Source organism: Amblyomma maculatum, chromosome 2 (assembly GCF_055883805.1).
Source record: "Amblyomma maculatum isolate TAMU_Amacu chromosome 2, ASM5588380v1, whole genome shotgun sequence".
In the NCBI taxonomy this organism is placed as follows: Eukaryota; Metazoa; Arthropoda; class Arachnida; order Ixodida; family Ixodidae; genus Amblyomma; species Amblyomma maculatum.
The window spans coordinates 36,397,403-36,417,448 of NC_139345.1; the positions used below are offsets into that span (position 1 = coordinate 36,397,403).

At 44.4% G+C, this 20,046-nt stretch overlaps 1 protein-coding gene across 2 annotated transcripts in view; it reads right to left on the reverse strand.

The window, feature by feature from the left end:
* The window catches only part of l(2)05287 (WD repeat-containing protein l(2)05287), a 61,877-nt gene that overhangs the window by 17,040 nt on the left and 24,791 nt on the right, over positions 1-20,046 (reverse strand). The window contains exons 11-17 of one of the 2 annotated variants that reach the window (XM_084593830.1): positions 19,303-19,493; positions 16,296-16,479; positions 14,829-14,920; positions 11,664-11,747; positions 11,421-11,575; positions 4,790-4,846; positions 35-169 (exon numbers count right to left, since the gene is read on the reverse strand). In XM_084593830.1, the coding sequence (XP_084449956.1) occupies positions 35-169; positions 4,790-4,846; positions 11,421-11,575; positions 11,664-11,747; positions 14,829-14,920; positions 16,296-16,479; positions 19,303-19,493 (898 nt within the window). Of the gene's footprint in view, positions 1-34; positions 170-4,789; positions 4,847-11,420; positions 11,576-11,663; positions 11,748-14,828; positions 14,921-16,295; positions 16,483-19,302; positions 19,494-20,046 lie in introns of both variants that reach the window. The other variant, XM_084593829.1, reaches the window with a different exon arrangement.

The window sequence follows — 20,046 nt, forward strand, 5'->3', positions numbered from 1 at the left end:
AGAAGCTGCAAGCCAAACATGCACGAACACATACCTGGTGCACTTCTCGGAAGCCTGCGACTCCCAGTCTGCTTTGCTCAGGTGCACTGGTGGTAACAGCTGATCGACTCTCCTGTGCTACCAGGGCGCCAAAGGGTGTTGCCGGGACTACTGAATCCAGCTTAACAGGCTGAAAAATGGCAAAAGAATATTTCTATACAACTCCTTCTGAGTGCCAAATGAGTCATCGAATATGCCTAGAAAACACCGGCTAAAGGTATCACCTGCAGGCTTGGGATCAACAGCGCCAACACACGACAACAAACCCGTCCTATATGCATCTCTCCCTCTCTGGGAGATGCCAGTGGTCACACACCTCCATTATCGAACTATACATCACAATACTGTACACCTCACACACTTGACATATACTGATGCAGAAACCACTAACGACTTTGCCTCTATGACCTGGTTAAGTGGTGACAACCCTTCCCTCAAGTGCGCTTATGCTTGCCACCTACCTCAGTGTACCCCCTTCATGCCAAACTCCTCGCGAACTGGGGAGCATTGTAGGGGTGCCTTGCACCGGAACTGAATCGATACGAATTCTTATTGATTCATATGAAGCCTAAAATGTCAGCCCGATGTCAGGTCTTCTTGAATAAGCTCCTTGCCCACGTGGCTTAAACACCACATATCATGGCACGCTGGCATTGATACAAAAAAGTGCCTGCTTTGCACAACTCTAACACGCGGTGGCACGTCCCATTTTCTCAGGGATTGCAATACCTTCTTTATTATAGTTAAGAGGTCAAACCCTACCAGCCTGAACTAATGTTCTCTTCTAGCAATAGACTAACATTTGCCAAGCATGGCTCCCTCACTGGCCCTGATCAGAGCAATGCGAGATGATTGGCGACCCCTCCAAAGAATGAGGACTGTTTACTTGTCTACTCCCTGTTCTCTCTATGGCCATGAGCCTTCCTATTCAATAAAGAATTTCCGAAATTTATTTGGTATCCAAACCTGCCAACCGCACAGTGCTCCCTCCGTCTACTATAGAGGATGCCAAAAAAATACTAAGTTTTGGTGAAAAATAATAAAATCTTTTTATTACTCAAAATCTCTTTTGAATGATGAAAAACAGTAGTCAAAACTGGAGTTCCAAAAAGTCATGTAAACAAAACTTCAGAAAGACGTATTTGAAGTGAAAGGCTGCGACAGTACTAAAGAGGCTACTACTGTTTCCTTCCGCAGGAAGTCCCTGTTGAACATCTGATTGTGACAAACTCCACACTCCTTTTATCCTCTTTGACATGGAGGAGAAAAACCTGGTGCACGTCTTCTTGACTTTGCTAAACACTCTTTCACACTCTGTATTACTGCATGGGAGAGTGAGAATGCCTAACATAACTTTTGAGAGCTTATCATACCTGAAAGTACGATCAATGTCCTGAAGACTGGCAACAGAGTGCCCTGCTCGCCTATGCACTCTTGAATGGTTACTTCTACTCGATCAGAAAAGCCGTGAAGACACACTCGGCTGACGACCGGCATGCGCAATATTCACATCAAGCGACAGTAGGTCCAGAAAGCGTACTTTTCACCTTTGCTATATTTTTGTATGCACAAAAAATCTGTTGAATATTTGGGCATGAACACTTGAAAGTAGCTACTTCTTGTAAACAACTCACAATTACACCCGCAGCAACAACGCTGCCAACACAGTTAAGCCTAACTAACAGCTTGACAGCCTGGGCTAGCCGAAAAGTCAACGATTGTGATGACAATGTAGCCGAACTTTATTGAACGGGCATGATCTGATTGGAGCAGAGGCGCCGACAAGAGATGTGGCAAACAAATAAGATGTGCCGCGAAGTACACAGCCCGCCATGCGACTGCGCATGTGGCACAAAACCAGCTGGGTGCGTGTTTTCGCATGTCTACTCGGTCTAATCTTGCTACCTTTTTTAATTTAACACACAAATCGAGAAAAAATCGTAAAATGACAGTGGGCACTACGATACTCATAAGCACCGAAAATCGGGCACTTTACGATAAAATCGTAAAACTTGGCAGGTATAGACCGTATCCACTTACTGTATCTTTCTTGCTAAAGAGGGAGTCAAGATCAAAACCTGTGGCACTGACTCAAGAGAAGGACTGAACTCTAGACTGAACTCTATTACACTTTTACAGTATGCAATATGAATGATCGTACAGCATCACAATAGACTTTCAAATATAGAAAAAGAAAAAGACCTTTGAAGAGTAAAAATATGTATCATTAAATAAAGATGTAATAAATGCAGCAACTGATTAATCCAAATTTAAGCAGACAACTAGTAAGTCACATATTTGATGTGTACTGAACAAGAGGTGTCCAAAAAGTAATGCCCCTCACTTTTTCTCTCAAACACCGTCCTTTAAAAATTTTGGAAATTCGCAAAGAAAACAGCTGCATACCTGCTGGGCATACATTAACCACTTGGAATTTTTAAACATGCACCAACATCAAACAGCATATGGTTGCCTTTTGCAGCTTCCCTGCTAACTGTCAATGCAACACTGGTCAACATGTTTGGTTTTTATGTTACTGGTGAACAACAGCAAGCATGCTTTCTTTGCACCAGCATTTTTGCTCCTGAAGCAGCATGTCGTCACAGCATAAAGGCCTTCTAGTCATTTCGAAACTTGGATCTGCAAAGAGCTACGATAAAAATCAGATACCGTATTTACTCGCATAATGATCGCACCCCTGAATTTTGAGGTCAAAATTCCATTTTTTAAATTCCCCGCGTAATGATCGCACCCCGAACATGGAGCCGCCTGGTGGTTGATCTGCAGTCATCCCGCAGCGAATGCATTCCGACGAGTTCCCAACCTAGTCTAGTAACGTTGGAGTTCCCATGATTCCATGCTTTGCGGCGTTCGCCATTTTGCAATTCGGCAGCGTCGTAGTGTGCTTTGTGTTTTTGTGCGACTTTACGCCATTTCACCATGGGGCGGTATGCCAGTTACACCGCCGTGTTCAAGCTCAAGGCTGTCGACTATGCACTGGAGCATGGCAACCGCGCTGCTGGTAGGCATTTCGGCGTGGACGAAATGAGGATACACTATTGGAAGAAGCAGCGCGAGAAGCTGATGGCTACGAACAAGACACGGCGGGCTTTCCGTGGACCCAAAACGGGCAAGTTCCCTCGTGTTGAGGAGGCGGTCCTAGAATACGTGAGGGACCTGCGCAAGGATGGTTGTGCAGTGTCATTAGAAATGATACAGACGCAGTCGCGCACTACTGCCAGGAAGCTGGGAATCGCCGCAAAGGATTTCCGCGCTAGCTCCGGTTGGACGACTCACTTTATGCAACGGAATGGACTTTCCCTGAGGCGGCGGACGTCGTTGTGCCAGCGGCTCCCAGCCGCGTATGAAAGCAAAGTGATAGACTTCCATCACTTCGTCACTAGGCTTCGCGAAAAATGCGGTTACCTCATGTCGCAAATTGGAAACGCCGATCAAACTCCACTGACGTTCGACATGCCCCGGAATACAACTGTGAACGAGAAGGGTGCTCGGAGCGTCCTCGGAAGATGACTTCCTGTGGGATTGTGAAGATGCTCCCAGCGACGACACTGCTGTTTCCGATGAGTCGTGCAGCAGTGAAAGCGAGGATGGCGAGGATTCAGACTTTGATTAGAGTACTGACGAAAAAAAAATAAATGGGCATTGTGCACTCCATGTGATGCTTAATGTGCGTGTTTATTGCGAAGGTAAGCCTTACTCAGCTTTTATTTTTGGTTGTAATCGAGATATATGTTCTAAGACGTCTGACCTGCAACTTGTTTGCATTTTCGGTGCTCAAAAATTTTTTGTAGAAAATTTACCCCGCGTAATGATCGCACCCCGAAATTTGCGTCAGTATTTTTAAAAAAAAGTGCGATCATTATGCGAGTAAATACGGTAATGCCCATCCAGGACTGCAAGGAAGTTGAGGAAGTACAGTGCAGCTAAACTTGGCAATCGCAAGCATGCTTTCTTTGCACCAGCAATTTTTCTCCTGAAGTAGCATGTTGTCACAGCATAAATGCCTTGTAGTCATTTCGAAACTTGGATCTGCGAAGCGCTACGATGAAAATCAGACAGTTCCCATCCAGGACTGCAAGGAAGTTGAGGAAGTACAGTGCAGTTAAACTTGGCAATCGATTCTGTTTTCAGGCTGCTGTGAAGATGGGCGCTGTCATCTGTGTCAGCACAATCGAGGAACAGCTGGTTCAAATGAGACACACATATACCCAGCGCACAATTATACAAGTTGGCCGAGATTACATAGAAAAGAAACACAGGTCCAACACATAGGCGGCATTATATTTGTGAATTTCATAAATTTCGAACAAGCAGTGTCTGAGAAAAGAAATAAGGGACATATATATGTCTATGGTAGCGAGCGGGGCGCATGGGAAATTCAAAAGCAAATGACAAAGTTTTGTATGTGCACGTTAAGGAAGACTTATTCCCTTCAAAATTAATGTCAACATGAGCTGCAGGAAAAGGGCTCACTAAATTATTCACTAAAATATCTTCCTTGTTTTTCCTGATACCAAAGAGCCTTACATTCCCCTTACTATGTGTGCATCTTAGTGCTGTTCAGTGCAATGTTCTTGCCATAACAGAAAGAACCAATACAGCTGTATCCTTCTGCTTACATGCCACCAGCCTTAGTTGACCTGTGACATTCACAGAAGAATAAGCATAGCATGCTGAATAAAAAAAAACACTACTACTATATGATGCAAGTGCAATAATGTACACATACCTGGTTTGTTGCAATAGGCTCCCGCTGTTTGGCCTCCATCTCCCAGGAGTAGAGTTCCTGTGACAGTGCCAGCAGCATTCAACAAGTTAGGAACACTAATACTGGCTGCCTGTCACCATCATTAATGAATTCGGCATATTTTCCCCACTGAGAACATGTCGTACAATCCTGCCACCCATATGCCTGTGCACTCTCATTCATAGTAATTTATAAATGACACCTTTACTCTGAATTTTTCTGCAAGTAGAAGCACTCAGTAGTACCAGTCAGCAGTTGGCAGCATTTGGTATTAGCGGAGGAAACTGTCAAACACTATTTATTTATTTATGTATTTACCCTCAGGGCCCGGAGGCATTACAGAGGGGAGTGGGATACATAAAAGTATATGAAAGTACAGCAAAGTTACAAAAAAGTACAGTACAAGTACACAAAAAACATGCGCAAAAAGAAAAAGGAAAACAAAACTTCACAATGCAGTGGGGATAAGTAAAAACTATGTCAGGAAATAAAGGGCAAACAACATCGTAACAAGCATAGATACATTCAAAGAAAAACAATGGCTTTGCGAAATGCGTCGTTATCTGTTATACATGCGATATCACGGGGAAGGTGATTCCAACTGACACAAGTTCTAGGTATGAATGAGTCATGGAAACATTTTGTGTGACTAGATGGAACCCCAACTTTATGGCGGTGATCAATGCGCACTGATATGTAAGATGGTCTTGTTAGTAATCTTTCTTTCAGGTAGCTGTGGTGGTAAATTTTATGAAAAAGGGATAATGATGCTACTGATCTGCGGTGAGATAGAAGTGGAAGGGACAAACTTGATTTCATGGCAGTTACACTACTTGTTCTGTGATAGTTTGACAGTATGAAGCGAAAGGCGCGGTTCTGCACACCTTCCAAATCGGAAACGAGTGAATCAATGCCAGGGCTCCAGACAGATGCAGAATATTCTAATTTGGAGCGTACCAGAGTTTTATAAAGCAATAATTTTAAAGAACTGGATGAACGAGATAAATTTCTCCGAAGGTACCCTAGCATGCTGTTTGTGTTATTTATGATATAGTCAACGTGGGGTTTCCAAGATAGGTTAGAAGAAACGTAAACACCTTGATACTTGTAAGAGTACACAGTCTCAAGAGAAACATTGTTAATCTGATAAGTAGTGGGTAAGCTGGAACTACGAGAAATATGCACATGCTTACACTTATTAATATTTAATTCCATATTCCATTCCTTACACCAATCAAGAACCTTGTTAATATCAGACTGAAGGTAAGAGGCATCATTATCATCATTAATTACACGGTAAATAACGCAGTCATCAGCAAAAAGGTTAATTGAAGAAGAGATGTTAGCCGGTAAGTCAGAACGGACAGGTATAGAATGTGAATCAACGTTATTTGCTTGCTGTAACGTATTGTGAACGGTTTGAAAGAAAACTCTTCAGCCATGCAAGCACCTTAGGGTCAATGTTCAGGTTATTTAATTTAAGGAAGAGAAGCGCATGAGAGACCTTGTCAAACGCTTTAGAAAAGTCAATAAATATGCAATCTGCCTGAAGCCCGCGATCAATGATGAAATGAAGGTCATGTGTGAAGCATATTACCAGAGTTTCGCATGAAATCCATGCTGGGTTATGCTGAAAAAGGAATTCGACTCCAAAAAAGAAACAAGATGCGAGTATATAACATGTTCCATGATCTTACAAGGGATACTAGTGAGTGATATAGGACGAAAGTTGTGAGGAAAATGTTTATTTCCAGACTTATGCAGAGGAATCACCTTCCCAACTTTCCAATCATGGGAATACAACCTGTTTCAAGAGACTGATCAAATAATTTAGTAAGGATTATAGAGCAGGATGACTGTGTTTATCAAAAACTTAGGATTAATATTGTCAACACCGCAGGAGGAGGAGACCTTAAGATTTTCAATAAGATTCAGAACGCTTGATAGCAGGTCAAATAGAACTAGATCCATGGGAACAACATCAAAAACAGGGCCCTCGCGATTAGCAATAGAAACATTGTCAGAAAAAGCTGCCGCAAAAACCGTTAAGAATGAAGCACATTCGTTAGGCGGAAACGCAACACCGTCAGAAGATGTGAGTAATATTGTGAATGTGTCTTTCTTGTTGACAATGTTCCAAAATTGTTTAGGATTGTTAATCAACATAGCAGGTAAAGTATGGTTAAAGAATGAGTCCTTGGCGCTTTTTAGCGCAGCTTTGTACTCTGCTGCCGCGAGGAAATACGATTCCCATCGTTGCTTAGAATTCGACAACTTGGCTGAGTGAAACAAACGCTTCTTTTTATTAGAAAGTCTTTTTAAAAGATTATTAAACCAAGGAGATTCCCTGTTGCACCTCAAGGATCTAAGCGGCACGAAAATTTTAGTGAGACGCTCGACGGTGTACTTAAATAATTTCCAGTTAGTGTCAACAGAACGCAGTGAGAACCCAGGTAAGTATTCGTTCAGAAAAAGAGCTAGTTTGCGGTTAATGGTGTCAAAATCGGCAAGTTTATAATCTCTAATGCGCTTAATCTGATTGGGGTGGCTACAAGCAGGAATTTGCACATCAAAGTGCAGCAAGGAATGATCACTGAGGCCAGGCAGGTGCAAAACCAAAGAGATAAAATGTGGTACGTTAGTTAGAACAAGATCTAAAACGCTAGATGTGGATGAAGTAGTTCGAGTAGGTTTAGAGACTAACTATGACAGGTTGAAGTCCAAACAGGTCATCAAAAACTTTTTACATTCAGTGGAGAAAGGGTTCAGATAAGGCGAAGTATCAGTCCACATGATACTGGGGTAGATAAAGTCTCCAGCTAAGAGAATAGGCATGCTCGGAAAACGTACAGTGATTAGGTTAAGGGCGTCATGTAATTCGTCAACAAAAGTCTGGCTCGAAGATGGGGGATGGTAACATATGCCCAAAACAATCCTCTTAAAATTTGCACAAAGTTCTACCCAAACCAACTTTAAGCTATTAGAAAAATTAATAGGCGATGCAACAAAATTATCCGTGACCACTATTAAAACTCCTCCACCATATTTCTGACCTCTATCTAATCTAAACACATTATAACGCTTTCTACAATCAAACAGTTCTTTGTTGGCTATCATGGAAGAAAGCCATGCTTCCGTTAATAACACAACGTCAGCATCACACGAATCAATGACAGAATTAAGTTCATCGCGCTTAGGTAATAAGCTTCTTATATTGGTATAAAGAACAGAAAGCGAGTTTACAATACCAGGTGCCGACCCACCGCCCCTCGCACATCCCTACGACGCGAGACCTGTCAGGTCAGGTGTATCGATACTTGAATGCTGATTGTGGTCCGGCGAAGAATTCAAGCGATCAGCATGCTTAGTATGTGACGAGCCAGATGTGACGTACAATAAATACTACAATACTACATACAATAAAAAAAAAAAAAAAAAAAAAAAAACAGGAAGAAAAGGCAGTGCGGTACTGATAAACGTGAAAGCAGTCATGCCCACCAGCGTGGAAATAAGAGGATTGGTGACAAATGAATTTCCATAATGTATGCATCCTTCCTCTTTAGCCACATTCGCCCTTGCCTCGACTCACACCCCGAGTGACAAAATACAAATCAGCCCTGCCACAAGACAAAAACTAAGGTCAGCCGCATCTAATTTTTTTGCTCTGGCCAAAAACTGATTCCATGCCTCTTCTGCATGTGCCGATGTTTGTTCTAGCAGTAAAAGGCACATCAACTGCTGAAAAAGCTGCACTGGGAAATCTCCCATTGCTCGATTCAAGCTCATGGCATGTGAAAAAAAAAAAAGAAAGGGACTCCATGATCACCATCTCAAAGTGAAAGTTGGTGTAGCTTAGGCTTTGAGGTCAGTGTCAATTTATCACAATTCCCTTGTGAAACTGGCCAGCAATAGTGAAACATATGTTTAATTTTTTTTAGCCTTTAGCAGTTTATACATATAAGCTCTCTCTACAATTAAAGCAGCACTCTTGTTGTTAGAATGCAGCACAGTCGAGCCCATTTATAACGGCCCCACTTGAGACGAACTTTTGCTTAAAACGAATGAGACCTGCGCGACCACCAAAATATACATTATTTCAATGACAAAATCGCACGTATAACGAACATCCTTGAGCGCTGCCGATCAGTTACAGTGAACGGACGGTGCAAAACCCGGCGCAGCGATGCGAGATAACGATGGGCTCCAGTCCCTTTCGTAATCCAATCCTCCTTGCAAGCGAGCTATCCTTTACTCGCCGACACATGCTGCCTACGAGTGTTGGCGTGTGGTGTGGCTTCCAAGGCCGGCCCCCCCCCCCCCCCGCCGCGGCATAGTCTTCAAAAGTTTTGTTTTCTGGTTGTTCTATTGAACGTACACTAGCGGTTGCACTGGTGGCCTCCGTGATGACAGGCGGTTCATGGCCTCAGAGATCACCACCACGCGCGTGCGTTGTTTTTGCGCAGAGGTGATCTCGGAGGCCATGGGCGGTTGAAGGCAACTACGGTAAGAGCCAACAGATGGCAGCATTGACGCTCAGGGATGCCTCTCATTGGTCTCGCTGTGTTTCTTTGCTTGACTGTCGCACGTGCGCATGTGTTGCAGCACTTTGTTCTCACTTTCGTTGAGTGCGGTGTGAGCGCGTCGTCTGTCGGGCCTGAGTTGTATAAATAAGGATGGCGGACGGGAATTCCCTGCCTCCCGTGTGCCTCCCGCATTCGCCACATTGTGGAGCACTTGCCGCTAACTTGCCCGAGTTTCATTGTATTCAGCCCTTGAGATGTTGAAGGCGGGAGGTGACGGCCGCTTGCATATGGAACTGCTTCGGCAAGGCCAGCTTCTTCGCCGCAGTGCCGGATGTCGGGCCCGACGCCTCCGATGATGATCATTCCGGCAGCAATTTGTAGCAGCGCGTCGTCGGCTCTGACATGGGAGGCCATGACATTGGTTGGGATGATTTTATTTCTGTGGATGAAGACACGGATATTGCGGAACCATGCACGGACGAGGGCATCATTTCTGAAGTGCGGGCCGAGAGCGACGCGGAAGAATAGGATAAGGATGAAAAATCGGAGCCAGCACCCATAAGCACGTCTGTAGCAATGGGCTATATAGAGGGCCTATGCCAAGGGACTCAATAAACTGGAGACTGCCCTCATTGCATCTGCACTGCAGAAACAGACAAGCATCACAGACCTTTTTGCAAAGAAATAAATTTCGTGTTTTGACCGCCAACTTTTTTTTTTAGTATGTGGTCCAGTTACTAAGAACTTCGGGATATTACGAAAGGACGCCGTGTGACGGTCAGGTTCGTTATAAGCAGGCTCGACTGTAGTATACCACTGGCTTTCATTAACACAGTTTCCTTCTAATGCTAGCTTCAGGTCCCTTTGTTGTAAATTAACTCAAGGTGAGCGGGTAGCCATGTGGAACTATACAGCAGTCAAATTAACAGTGCTCTTAAAGTTTCATGCCACACTATGAGCACAACCAGATTCAGCAATGCCCCCGGCCCACCGGTACCTTCGTGCTCAAGCCTCTTTTTCCTAATACAGTCGCCAAATGATTTTTTCGGACCTGAAAAGTTCCCGGAAAACCAGGCAGCCCGCAAAAATGAATGCACAATAAAAACATCACTTTTTTTACTGAGCGGCTTGAAAATCTGGTCCAATCTGTTTCTGTGTCAATCTCTTCTCATAGCCGGTTTCCTCTCCAACTCGGCAGCGACGGCGGGAAGAACCGCGCCAAACCAGTTCAGGCAGAGCATCCTACGCGACTACACCTCAGCACATTTGTCTTTCCACCCGTGTAAAAAAAAAAAGAGAGAGAGAGAGAGAGAATAAGGAGGGGGGCACGGTGGAAGTTATGTGCTGCACATGTTTAAAAAAAGAAAGCAATGCTGTCTCGCGAGCTCTCTGGAAGAATGTGTCTAGTTGGGACACCTGGTGTACTGCAAAATAAATTAAAAGCAGCGTCTGTTGTCAGCGGGCACTTTTCAGTGCACTAAACAGGCGCGCAATCTTTTCTTATTTTTTTTCCCTCCGTGCTTGCGCATCGCCATCTGCAAGTAGACTCGTTCCGCTGCGACTCCGCTTGGAGCCGCCGCGGTAAACCGCACCACTGGCTCTTTCACTCGCAGCTACACGCAAGCCATAACGTATGGTCATTTGATAAAAGTGCTCGTGTTTACTGGCCCGTCCTCCATGGGGCGGAGCTCAGTCGCCGTCATCCATGCTCCATGGCACAGGTCGCCTGATTTCAGGGACTAATGGGTCCATTAACTAGCCACAGCTAGCGGTACCTACTATCGAGAGTATAGGGGTATGCGGGATGCATGGAATGAGAGTTCGAGGTTGCAGAAAAACAAATGGCAGTGATTTTGTGGCAATTTTTCGCAGCTTTTGACCTGCAATCCAAAAAAAATATCTTAGAAAATTTTAGAATATCTTAGAAGAAGTTTTAAACATCCGAAATTTTGGTTCGTGTTATAGGTTGACTCTATGAAGAGCATCATTGTGTCATGACAAAGTCCTATTAATAAGGCAGGTCTGAAAATCGGGCGTCCGAAAATTCAGCCGGCAACTGTACATAGTGGAATATTGCTCAATGAGCCCACCTGCTCTTTACTGAGAAAGCAGAGCCGCTGAAGAGCATCACCACAGGGACTGGCTGAGATGTCTGGCAGGAATGCAGCAGCTCTGACAGGCAGGCATTCATTTGGAACATTGCACGTCTGCACCGAGTCCTTGTTCCCTGGCTCAAACAGCAGCACTGCCAAGGTGAAACACAAAAGTAAGTGGCGATAACATATTTTCCCAGTAGGGTTGCAAAAAAAAACATTAAGCACCCAAGCACCTACCTGAGCTGTTGCAAAATGCAGCCATGACGTTGGAAGAGACATCCCTCACCAGGCATGTCACTGTACACTCAAGTTCCCACAGAACTACATGTACAAAAGAAAGTGAACAGAGGGGGTATGTGGTAAGCATGATCAGCTACACAATATACCGTATATACTCACATCATGCTCGCACTTGCGTAATGCTCGCACCCTCCACATTGGGCGCCAAAAACTGGATTTTCTTCCTTGCATAATGGTTTGGTTGGTTTCTGGGGTTTAACGTCCCAAAGCGACTCAGGCTATGAGAAACGCCGTAGTGGAGGACTCCGGAAATTTCGACCACCTGGGGATCTTTAACGTGCACTGACATCGCACAGCACACGGGTGCCTTGCTTTTCACCTCCACCGAAAAGCGGCCGCCGAGGCCGGGATTCGATCCCGCGCCCTTGGGAACAGTAGTCGAGCGCCGTAACCACTGCGCCACCCCAGCGGGGCCTTCCTCGCATAATCATCGCATCACCAAAACTACTGCCGCGAGAGTCTTCTGCTAGTAGTAGCAAGCGCCATCTTTGGAGCACTAATGAAACTAGCTGGCCTAGTTGTGTGCGAGCACTACCAGGCAGCGATAGCAAGCTCGGGTATATCATCCTCATCATAGATTATGCTCGTTTAGTCGTGTAGTCTTCTTTCCGCTATTTTGTGAGCTATCCCCATGTCTCGTTGTCATCATTCCTTTGTTCCGTCTGTGTTACTTGTTTTGTTCCACTGTCTACCATCTTCTTGGTGTCGCATCGAAATGGGGCAGTACGCAAACTATACAGCTGCTTTTGAGCTGAAAGCTATTGAGTATGCGCTACAGCATTGCAGCCGCGCTGAGAATGGGCACTTCGGTGTCAACGGGTTCTGCATACGTTACTGGAGTCGGCAGTGTCGACACAGACTCTGATCAAGAGTAGAACTGTATGGTCTGCTGTGAAAATTATACCACGAAACAAGGGGAGGCTGGTGAGGATGCGTGCAGCAAATAAAGTGCTTTAGCAATTTGTGTTTTTCGTGACCCTGTACTTTTATAACAAAGGTAGGTTTTGCTTGAAAGCAATGTTTTGGTTATATTTACAATAGCTGGCCTAAGAATCGCTATTCACACCTATTTAAATTGCTTTTAGCGCTCCAAAACATCTGCTCAAAATTTCCTCCGCATAATTATCGCACCCCTTAACTTTGCATCAATTTTTCGGAAAAAAAGTGCAAGCATTATGCGAGTAAATACGGTAGCACCACTACCAAATGAAACGCCACTGCAAACAGCATGCCACTAAACTATGTTAATAATAGCCCCGTTTACATGGACACAACTGCAAGGGTTGAGTTGAGTGGACTCGACCTTACCAGGTCCACGTGAACCTGCCTCGATGAGCGGTGATTACAGCTGCGCTTTGCTTCGAGACGAAGAACTAGCAGATGGTACCAGATTATGTTTTTTTCCCCAGAGCACCCCTCGTGTTTTCCATACTGCTCTCCTCTCCCATTGTCCCCGACTTGACTCGAATGCATTTACATACTTGCCGCAGCGGGGCCGAGCGGGTCAACCCGCCGCCTGCGGCGAAGTTGACTCGACTCAACTCCTCAGCTCGTCGACGTCATCCGACAGCATTTATATGAATAAATAATAATAATAATTGGTTCACAGGAAGGAAAAGGCTCAGTATCTGTCACACTTGTTTCTGTGAACACCTGAATCCTGCCGCAAGGGAAGGGAGGAAGGTGGGAGTGAAAGTGGAAAGAGAGAAAGAGGATGGTTTGGTTTGTGGGGTTTAACGTCCCAAAGCAACTTAGGCTATGAGAGACGCCGTAGTGGAGGACTCCGGAAATTTCGACCGCCTGGGGTTCTTTAACGTGCACTGACATCGCACAGCACACGGGCGCCTTGCTTTTCGCCTCCATCGAAAAGCTGCTGCCGAGGCCGGGATGCAATCCCGCGTCCTTGGGAACAGTAGTCGAGCGCCGTAACCACTGCGCCACCCCGGCGGGGGAGAGAAAGAGGAGCCGTAGTAGAGGGCTAGGAAGCAATTTCGACCACCTGGGGATCTTAAATGTGCACTGACATCACACAGCACATGGACGCCTCTTCGCTTCGCCTTTATCGAAACGCAGCCACCAAGGTTGGGATCGAACCCGGGAACTCCAGCACAGTAGTCGGGCGTCTTACCACTGCACCACCCCAGCGGGGCATATGAAGCCAGTAATCGGTTTTCATCCCGGTAACTCAACTCAAACCACCCCTGTTGGGTCCATGTAAACAGCGCTATTGTCAAAAGATGGTGACAATAGCTCATCAACAATATAGCATCAGCCCTTAAAGCACGTCTTTGGTATTGAATCTATGCACTTACTTTGTGTGCTTGGTGAGGTGAAATTGCCAAAAAGCCCCGTAAGAAGTACCCTTTGATTATGTTTTTAAAACTTCAGCAGTCCCTGAACCTGAGTAACTATAAAAAATCCAAGTACAGATTTGAAACCGGCATAAAAAAACTGATCAAGACTGAAAAGTTTCATTCAGATTTGACCAATAAAAAAGAAAATTGGTTTAAGACAAGACCCACTCCCCCCCTCTTAATAAAGCCGACAAAGGTGACTAGAACAACCTGGAACATTGTGAAAGCAGATGTGAATGGCTGAAATCATTCGAGATAAATCTTGGCACCTCTTGCGTAAAAAAGAAAAGATGAAGCTGCATCAAGCAGTTTTGAGCATACAAACAAAATGTTTGCGGCACTGCCAAGATAATTCTGCGCATTAAAAATATGATAAGGCCGCATCATATAGGCAGCACCAAATAAAGATTGAAATAGTTTGCTACAATATGTGCTGGTTTATTTTAATGGCCGTGGAAAAACTTATAGCCAAGTGGCATCTATGTGGTGCTGGTGTATACCGGAAGTGGCAACATATTCATCACAGACATCACTTTGTGCTGATTGGCCACCAATACACAAAAAAGCTTTCATGCCCTTACTGGCCCAGAGCATCAGCTCCTTGTTCCCATCGGGCTCCATTTCGTTAGAAATATGTTAGGTCAGCTATGAAACGAAATTGTTGAGACCAGACAGTAATCATTGAGTTTGCATTGTATGATGACCTCCTATACAGACAATCCACTGCAGGCAAGTAAGCATAGGTTACCTGAAAGTGAGATAATGTCCCAAACGACTAGCTTTGTCTCTGTGCAGCTTGTGAGCAGGTGAGAAGAGGCACCTCGCCCAAATGACAGTGCCCTGCAAATACAGAGATTTATGTCACGCCATTTGGCTGATACAGAAAAAAGGTAGAAAACAACAGATAGAAACAGAAACGATAGAAACACATACAGAGCATTTTCTATGTTCTCTTTTCTGCCCACTTTATTCTTCAGCAACTATTAAAAGAGAGATGAAGACCTAACTATCAAAAAGCTTATCAAAACTATCAAACTTATTAACTATCAAAAAGAAATTGTAGTTGCTGCATTTGCTACTTATTTGCAGTAGCAGTAATTATGACCACAATCCATGAACATAAAACAGAAACAAAGTGCATTCACAAGGCACGAAGGATTGTGATAATGCAATTACACAGTCATACGGCAAGCGTGTGTGTGTCCCTTTCCAATAACCAAAGCAGTCTTTATTGTTACGAATGAAGATAAGCTAAAAAGGCAGTCGAAGTGTTAAAGGTAGCTGTAGCAATTAGATGCTTATTAGTGCTCCACACAAAATTCGCATATTCTGTCACGATAAGACAGAGTATAAGTAGCAATGATAAGAGCATAGGAAGAGCTCATCTGTTGGCATGTGCTATACATTTAATTATCGATAAATCAAACTATTTCATAATCCCCTTCGAGTTCGACATATCTGGGATCAACCACAGTAGACTACGTTGGTAGCGTTGGTTCCCATTGCAGAGAATTCATGCATCCGGAGTTCATGTTGATCAAAGAGCCCGAATTTAATGCGTGGCCACTCGCTAAGGTTTCTAGGAAGAGTACCAAAAGCCAAAATTCCAAAACTATACACCTGAAGGTTCCGATTGTGTCCCTTTCTATGCAAATATCAGCTCTTCGTAATGGCTGCCCTTTTGACATTTTATAGCGAAAATGGTGGTTTTTAAGAGTGATGACTGGCATATTCGCTTTTGTTATGATTGCTATGTTTTGTTTCCAGTACTCTTTCTTGATGTGCTACTGGAAAACACTTTTTTTATGGGGTGAAAATTTTTATTTGCTGTTGGCCTTTTCAAGTTCTGCTTGTACACGAAAACTGTGCACTTGTCACGCAACATGCAGTCGCCGACCGTTTTTTCAGACTTGGCAGTACGCGGGAAATGGTTCGAATAATCGAACGGTCCGAAAAACCCGTGAACTTGAAAAAAAAAAAAAAAATCACTTTTCCGCAAAAAAATCAACTTTACAAATCGCGAACTTCGCCGCTTCCCATGTTTCGCTTATATGCCGATAACAGGTAGCCATAGCATAGTACGATCGGCTACTGTGATCGGGTTCAATCATTAATTCCGATAATCCAGACATCTCTCTCTGTACTGGAGGTCCATTTTAACCAAGCTTGATTATAATTTCTGTCTCCAAGATCAATGCAACATAGTGGGACCCACGTGATACTGGTGGGGCAGTGAGGGTAGGCTAAAGCTGCCCTCAGAACACAGTCCTCTGACCAGAGGGTTGCTGACCGGCCAAAACTGACTGCCAGTAGAGAGCCATCCTGGGAGATTGTGCCCTTGCCAGCCACAAAGCCCCGAAATGAACCCGAGCCAATGCAGTTCCATGAAGTCATGTAGGCTGCTGCAAATAAAAGAAGGATTGTCAGTGAGCCCTAATAGTGCAGCAAAGGCACGCAGTGAAGCATGCAGGCAAAAATTCCCCTTGCTCCCTGCTAAAAATCTAAACAATTTTACTATTATTTTTGGCCACAAATTTATGAGTGCCCTGAAAAATACACTACATGAGAGAGTTTAGCATGCCACACTGACAGCCTATCACATTTATTCAATTGTAACACAACCAGCACTGCAATGCAAGGTTTGGCTTTGCGGGCGCATAAAGGAAGAAAACAAAAGAACACACAAGTGGGAGGTAGGCTGTTTCAGGAGAGACACAAAGCATTACAAGATAAGACCGGTGTGATAAAGACAAGTTTTGTAGCACACAACACACACGAAGAGGAGAATGAAGTGAAGGAACACAGAACGGCTGTAGAGCAGTTGATTGCTGCATAGCTTTCTCATTTACGATACAACCAACACAAAGATAACCGCCGAGGTCTGTCACAATACCACAGTGCTTACTGTACGCTTTAAATGCCTACTGTAATAATGAAATTTTTCTCAGTCACCCAATCACTCTGTAAGGCTCGCCAGCTATCACAGGCCATCAAGGTTCGAACCTTGATGGTTGGTTCTATAAAGTTGAAATGAACCTTCACCTTATGCATATAAGTGTTCAAAAATTGCACTGCAGCCAGAGAGCTCTATGTTCTGAAAGGTGCGATCAGGCACTGACACAGATGACCATTCGGCATGCAATAGCAATGCCAAGCTTTCAATGCACCAAAAACAGATCACTGCCCTCAGTGTACAATACTGGTGGCACTGTGGATGTTAAAGGGGTAGAGACATCAAATTAGAAGGTTGTGCAAAGCTTGTCATGTGCTTCCTTTGCATTTAAAGACCATGAGAGTCAAGTATTAGACTCACAGGAGGCGTAGAAAATATTTTAATTCTTTTTTAAGGTTTGTGAAAATGCTCACTCTTGCATTCCAGACCCATCGCTAGCGCATTGACTGTGACGTCATTGCACAGATTTCTGACGTAAGAGACGATGTTGCTGGTCAGCTCGTTTCGGCTGTTCTTTGGCAGCGTTCTAACAGATCTAACGCACGAACAGCATGACAGCTCACTGTACCCAAAATTGCTTGATGGCAATATTCGTTCACTGAAATTAGCGAAGGCTGCCGCCGATGGCGCGGCAATGGTCGGCGGACGGCGTTGTTGTCAGTCACCATATGCAGAGGTCGGAGTGTCCGGCGGCGCAGCAGTGAGGCGGTGTATGCACTCGTTCACTTTGTACCAAGAAAAAAACAAAACAAATGTTATCAGGACTGCTGACATACTCGTGCAACAGTAGCATGCTTGCACAAGTGCGGAGCCTTCAGCAACGGCGACGAACTACGGTGCTGTCTACCCTACTCGTTGATAAGCCTAGTTGGTTTCGCCGGACGGTACTTCGAAACGGGTCAGCAACTCAACGATGTAATAAAGGTTCATCTTCCGTCACCACGTTGCTATAAGAAGCCTATCTCACAATAAAATATGCACGATAAAATGTACGTGTGGCGACTGTCCTCAATCAGCCTAATTTGTTCTCCACAAGTAACGCCGCCGACTGTTCCAGGCTGCTTGCACCATCGCTCGGTGCACCGGGGTCACACCGGCGCTTTATGGTGATTGTATGCGCGTTCTGCGATGTAAGCAATTGTCGACTTCAGTTCACTGTTGCCAAAACTACACTCAATCATTTGCTAAAATTTGTGAATTTTCTCTCAACAATCACCAGATTTGCACACATGAAAGCGGCGCTCAAAACGTGTGCCGTTTAAAGCGCCGACCTCAATCAGTGCGATTCAAACTACATACCGCGAGCATTTACGCGTGAGTGCTCATAGTCAAAGCCTCTCCAGCTGTTTAGTTTTTCCCAGGCGTTGGCATAGCGTAGGAATTTCGGCAAAACTGTAGCGAAGCAGGCGGTCGACATCGGCACTGCTACGAGCATGCCCCAAGGCAATAAACAACATTATTTAAAACAAAAACAAAACACAAGTTGTTGGAGAGCAAGTTGACGACACCTGTTCACAGGCAACAACATGTTTCCGAATATTTCATGTTGCTGTGGCACGGCAGGACCGACAAAACGACGCAAACATCATGTTTACAGGTGCAGTTGACCGTTTCCGCAGTGTGACTCTGCCATGAGAGCATATGGCAGAGTCGCACTGCAAGCAGAGCAGATGACGCGCCTACTCGTTGATGTCATAAGGGTTTTGGCCCACGTGACATTTCATTGTTGTGTCTTCTGTATTTTGACGTCAAGTAAGAACCTGGCAACTACGAACTGGAACAGAAACTGCTGCGTACTAATAATGCGATGATAAATTATGTAATGCGAATTAGGGCTTCTAACACCATGCGCTATGCTTACAGAATCGCTACGCACTGTTTACAACGCAAAAATACAGCACAAAAAGTTGGTGTCCTAACCCCTTTAAGGAGATCCATCAGACTTTAGCAGAACAAAACAAAGACCTTTACGCCTAGCACGCTCTATCTTGTTTCTTTGGGACGATGCATTGAATTCAGACTCAGTATGCACGCATGCCATCTCCAAGCACTTTAACTGTATTTTTCCTAAAGTTGGGGCTCATTTACATGTTGCATCAATTACGCACGGCAAGTATGTCAAAATGTGTTTCTGTCTCCATGTTATGAAATATTCGATAATAACCTAAGTGGTGACTTTATTTTCTATTTTCAGTATAAAAAAAAATCTAGAATTCGGGTTAATACAGCACTCCACCACGTTTCCAAAACAGACACAACAAAAACTTACGTTGATGTTCTGATGAAGCCACATCATCTTGTGGTGCCCAGAGACGAAACTTGTGGTCGTTACCCATTGTGAGTGCAAGAGGGCTGCTGTTGCTGCTGCTACTATTGTTCTTCATACTGCGCGGCTCGTAGAGTTGCAGATCGTTGAGAAAGCCATTGTGGGGAGCATAGACACTTGTGTCCAGAACAAAACTATTGGAAGCATGGAAGTGGAGGAAGTGAATCAGTACCACGAATCAAGACGGCCACACGACAGGTTTAGCATGTCGATCAGACACAATGATGCGAGTGCCGACATTAGTAAAAAAAAATCAAAAACGGGTATTAGAAACTGAAGGACAATAATAACTAGAAAAGAAAGATGTTCCATAGAAAAGTAATTCCATGTCTGCAATGACCGGCGGAGAACTGGAGAAACAAGCAGAGTGTAAATGCAGCGGAGATTTCTCCCACACTTTTTAGTGGACAGGGCTGATGTAACTTGCAATCCAAAGAGTGTAACACTAGCAAAGTGCTTACGAAAAAACAACTTGGAGAACAAAGAAACTAAAACTAAAGCTATGCTCCTGGTTGTCGCTGAGAGCAAGGAGTGATATTTGAACCATGCAGGCTGGGAAAGCCACACGTGCAATGCGGTCAATGCCCTGTGACCTCCTGCACTCTGTTAGCACTGCCTCCTGGTTGTGGATAGCCTTTCCACACCTAATCCTTCTTTTTCCTGAAGAAGGCCAGAGAGCCATAATTT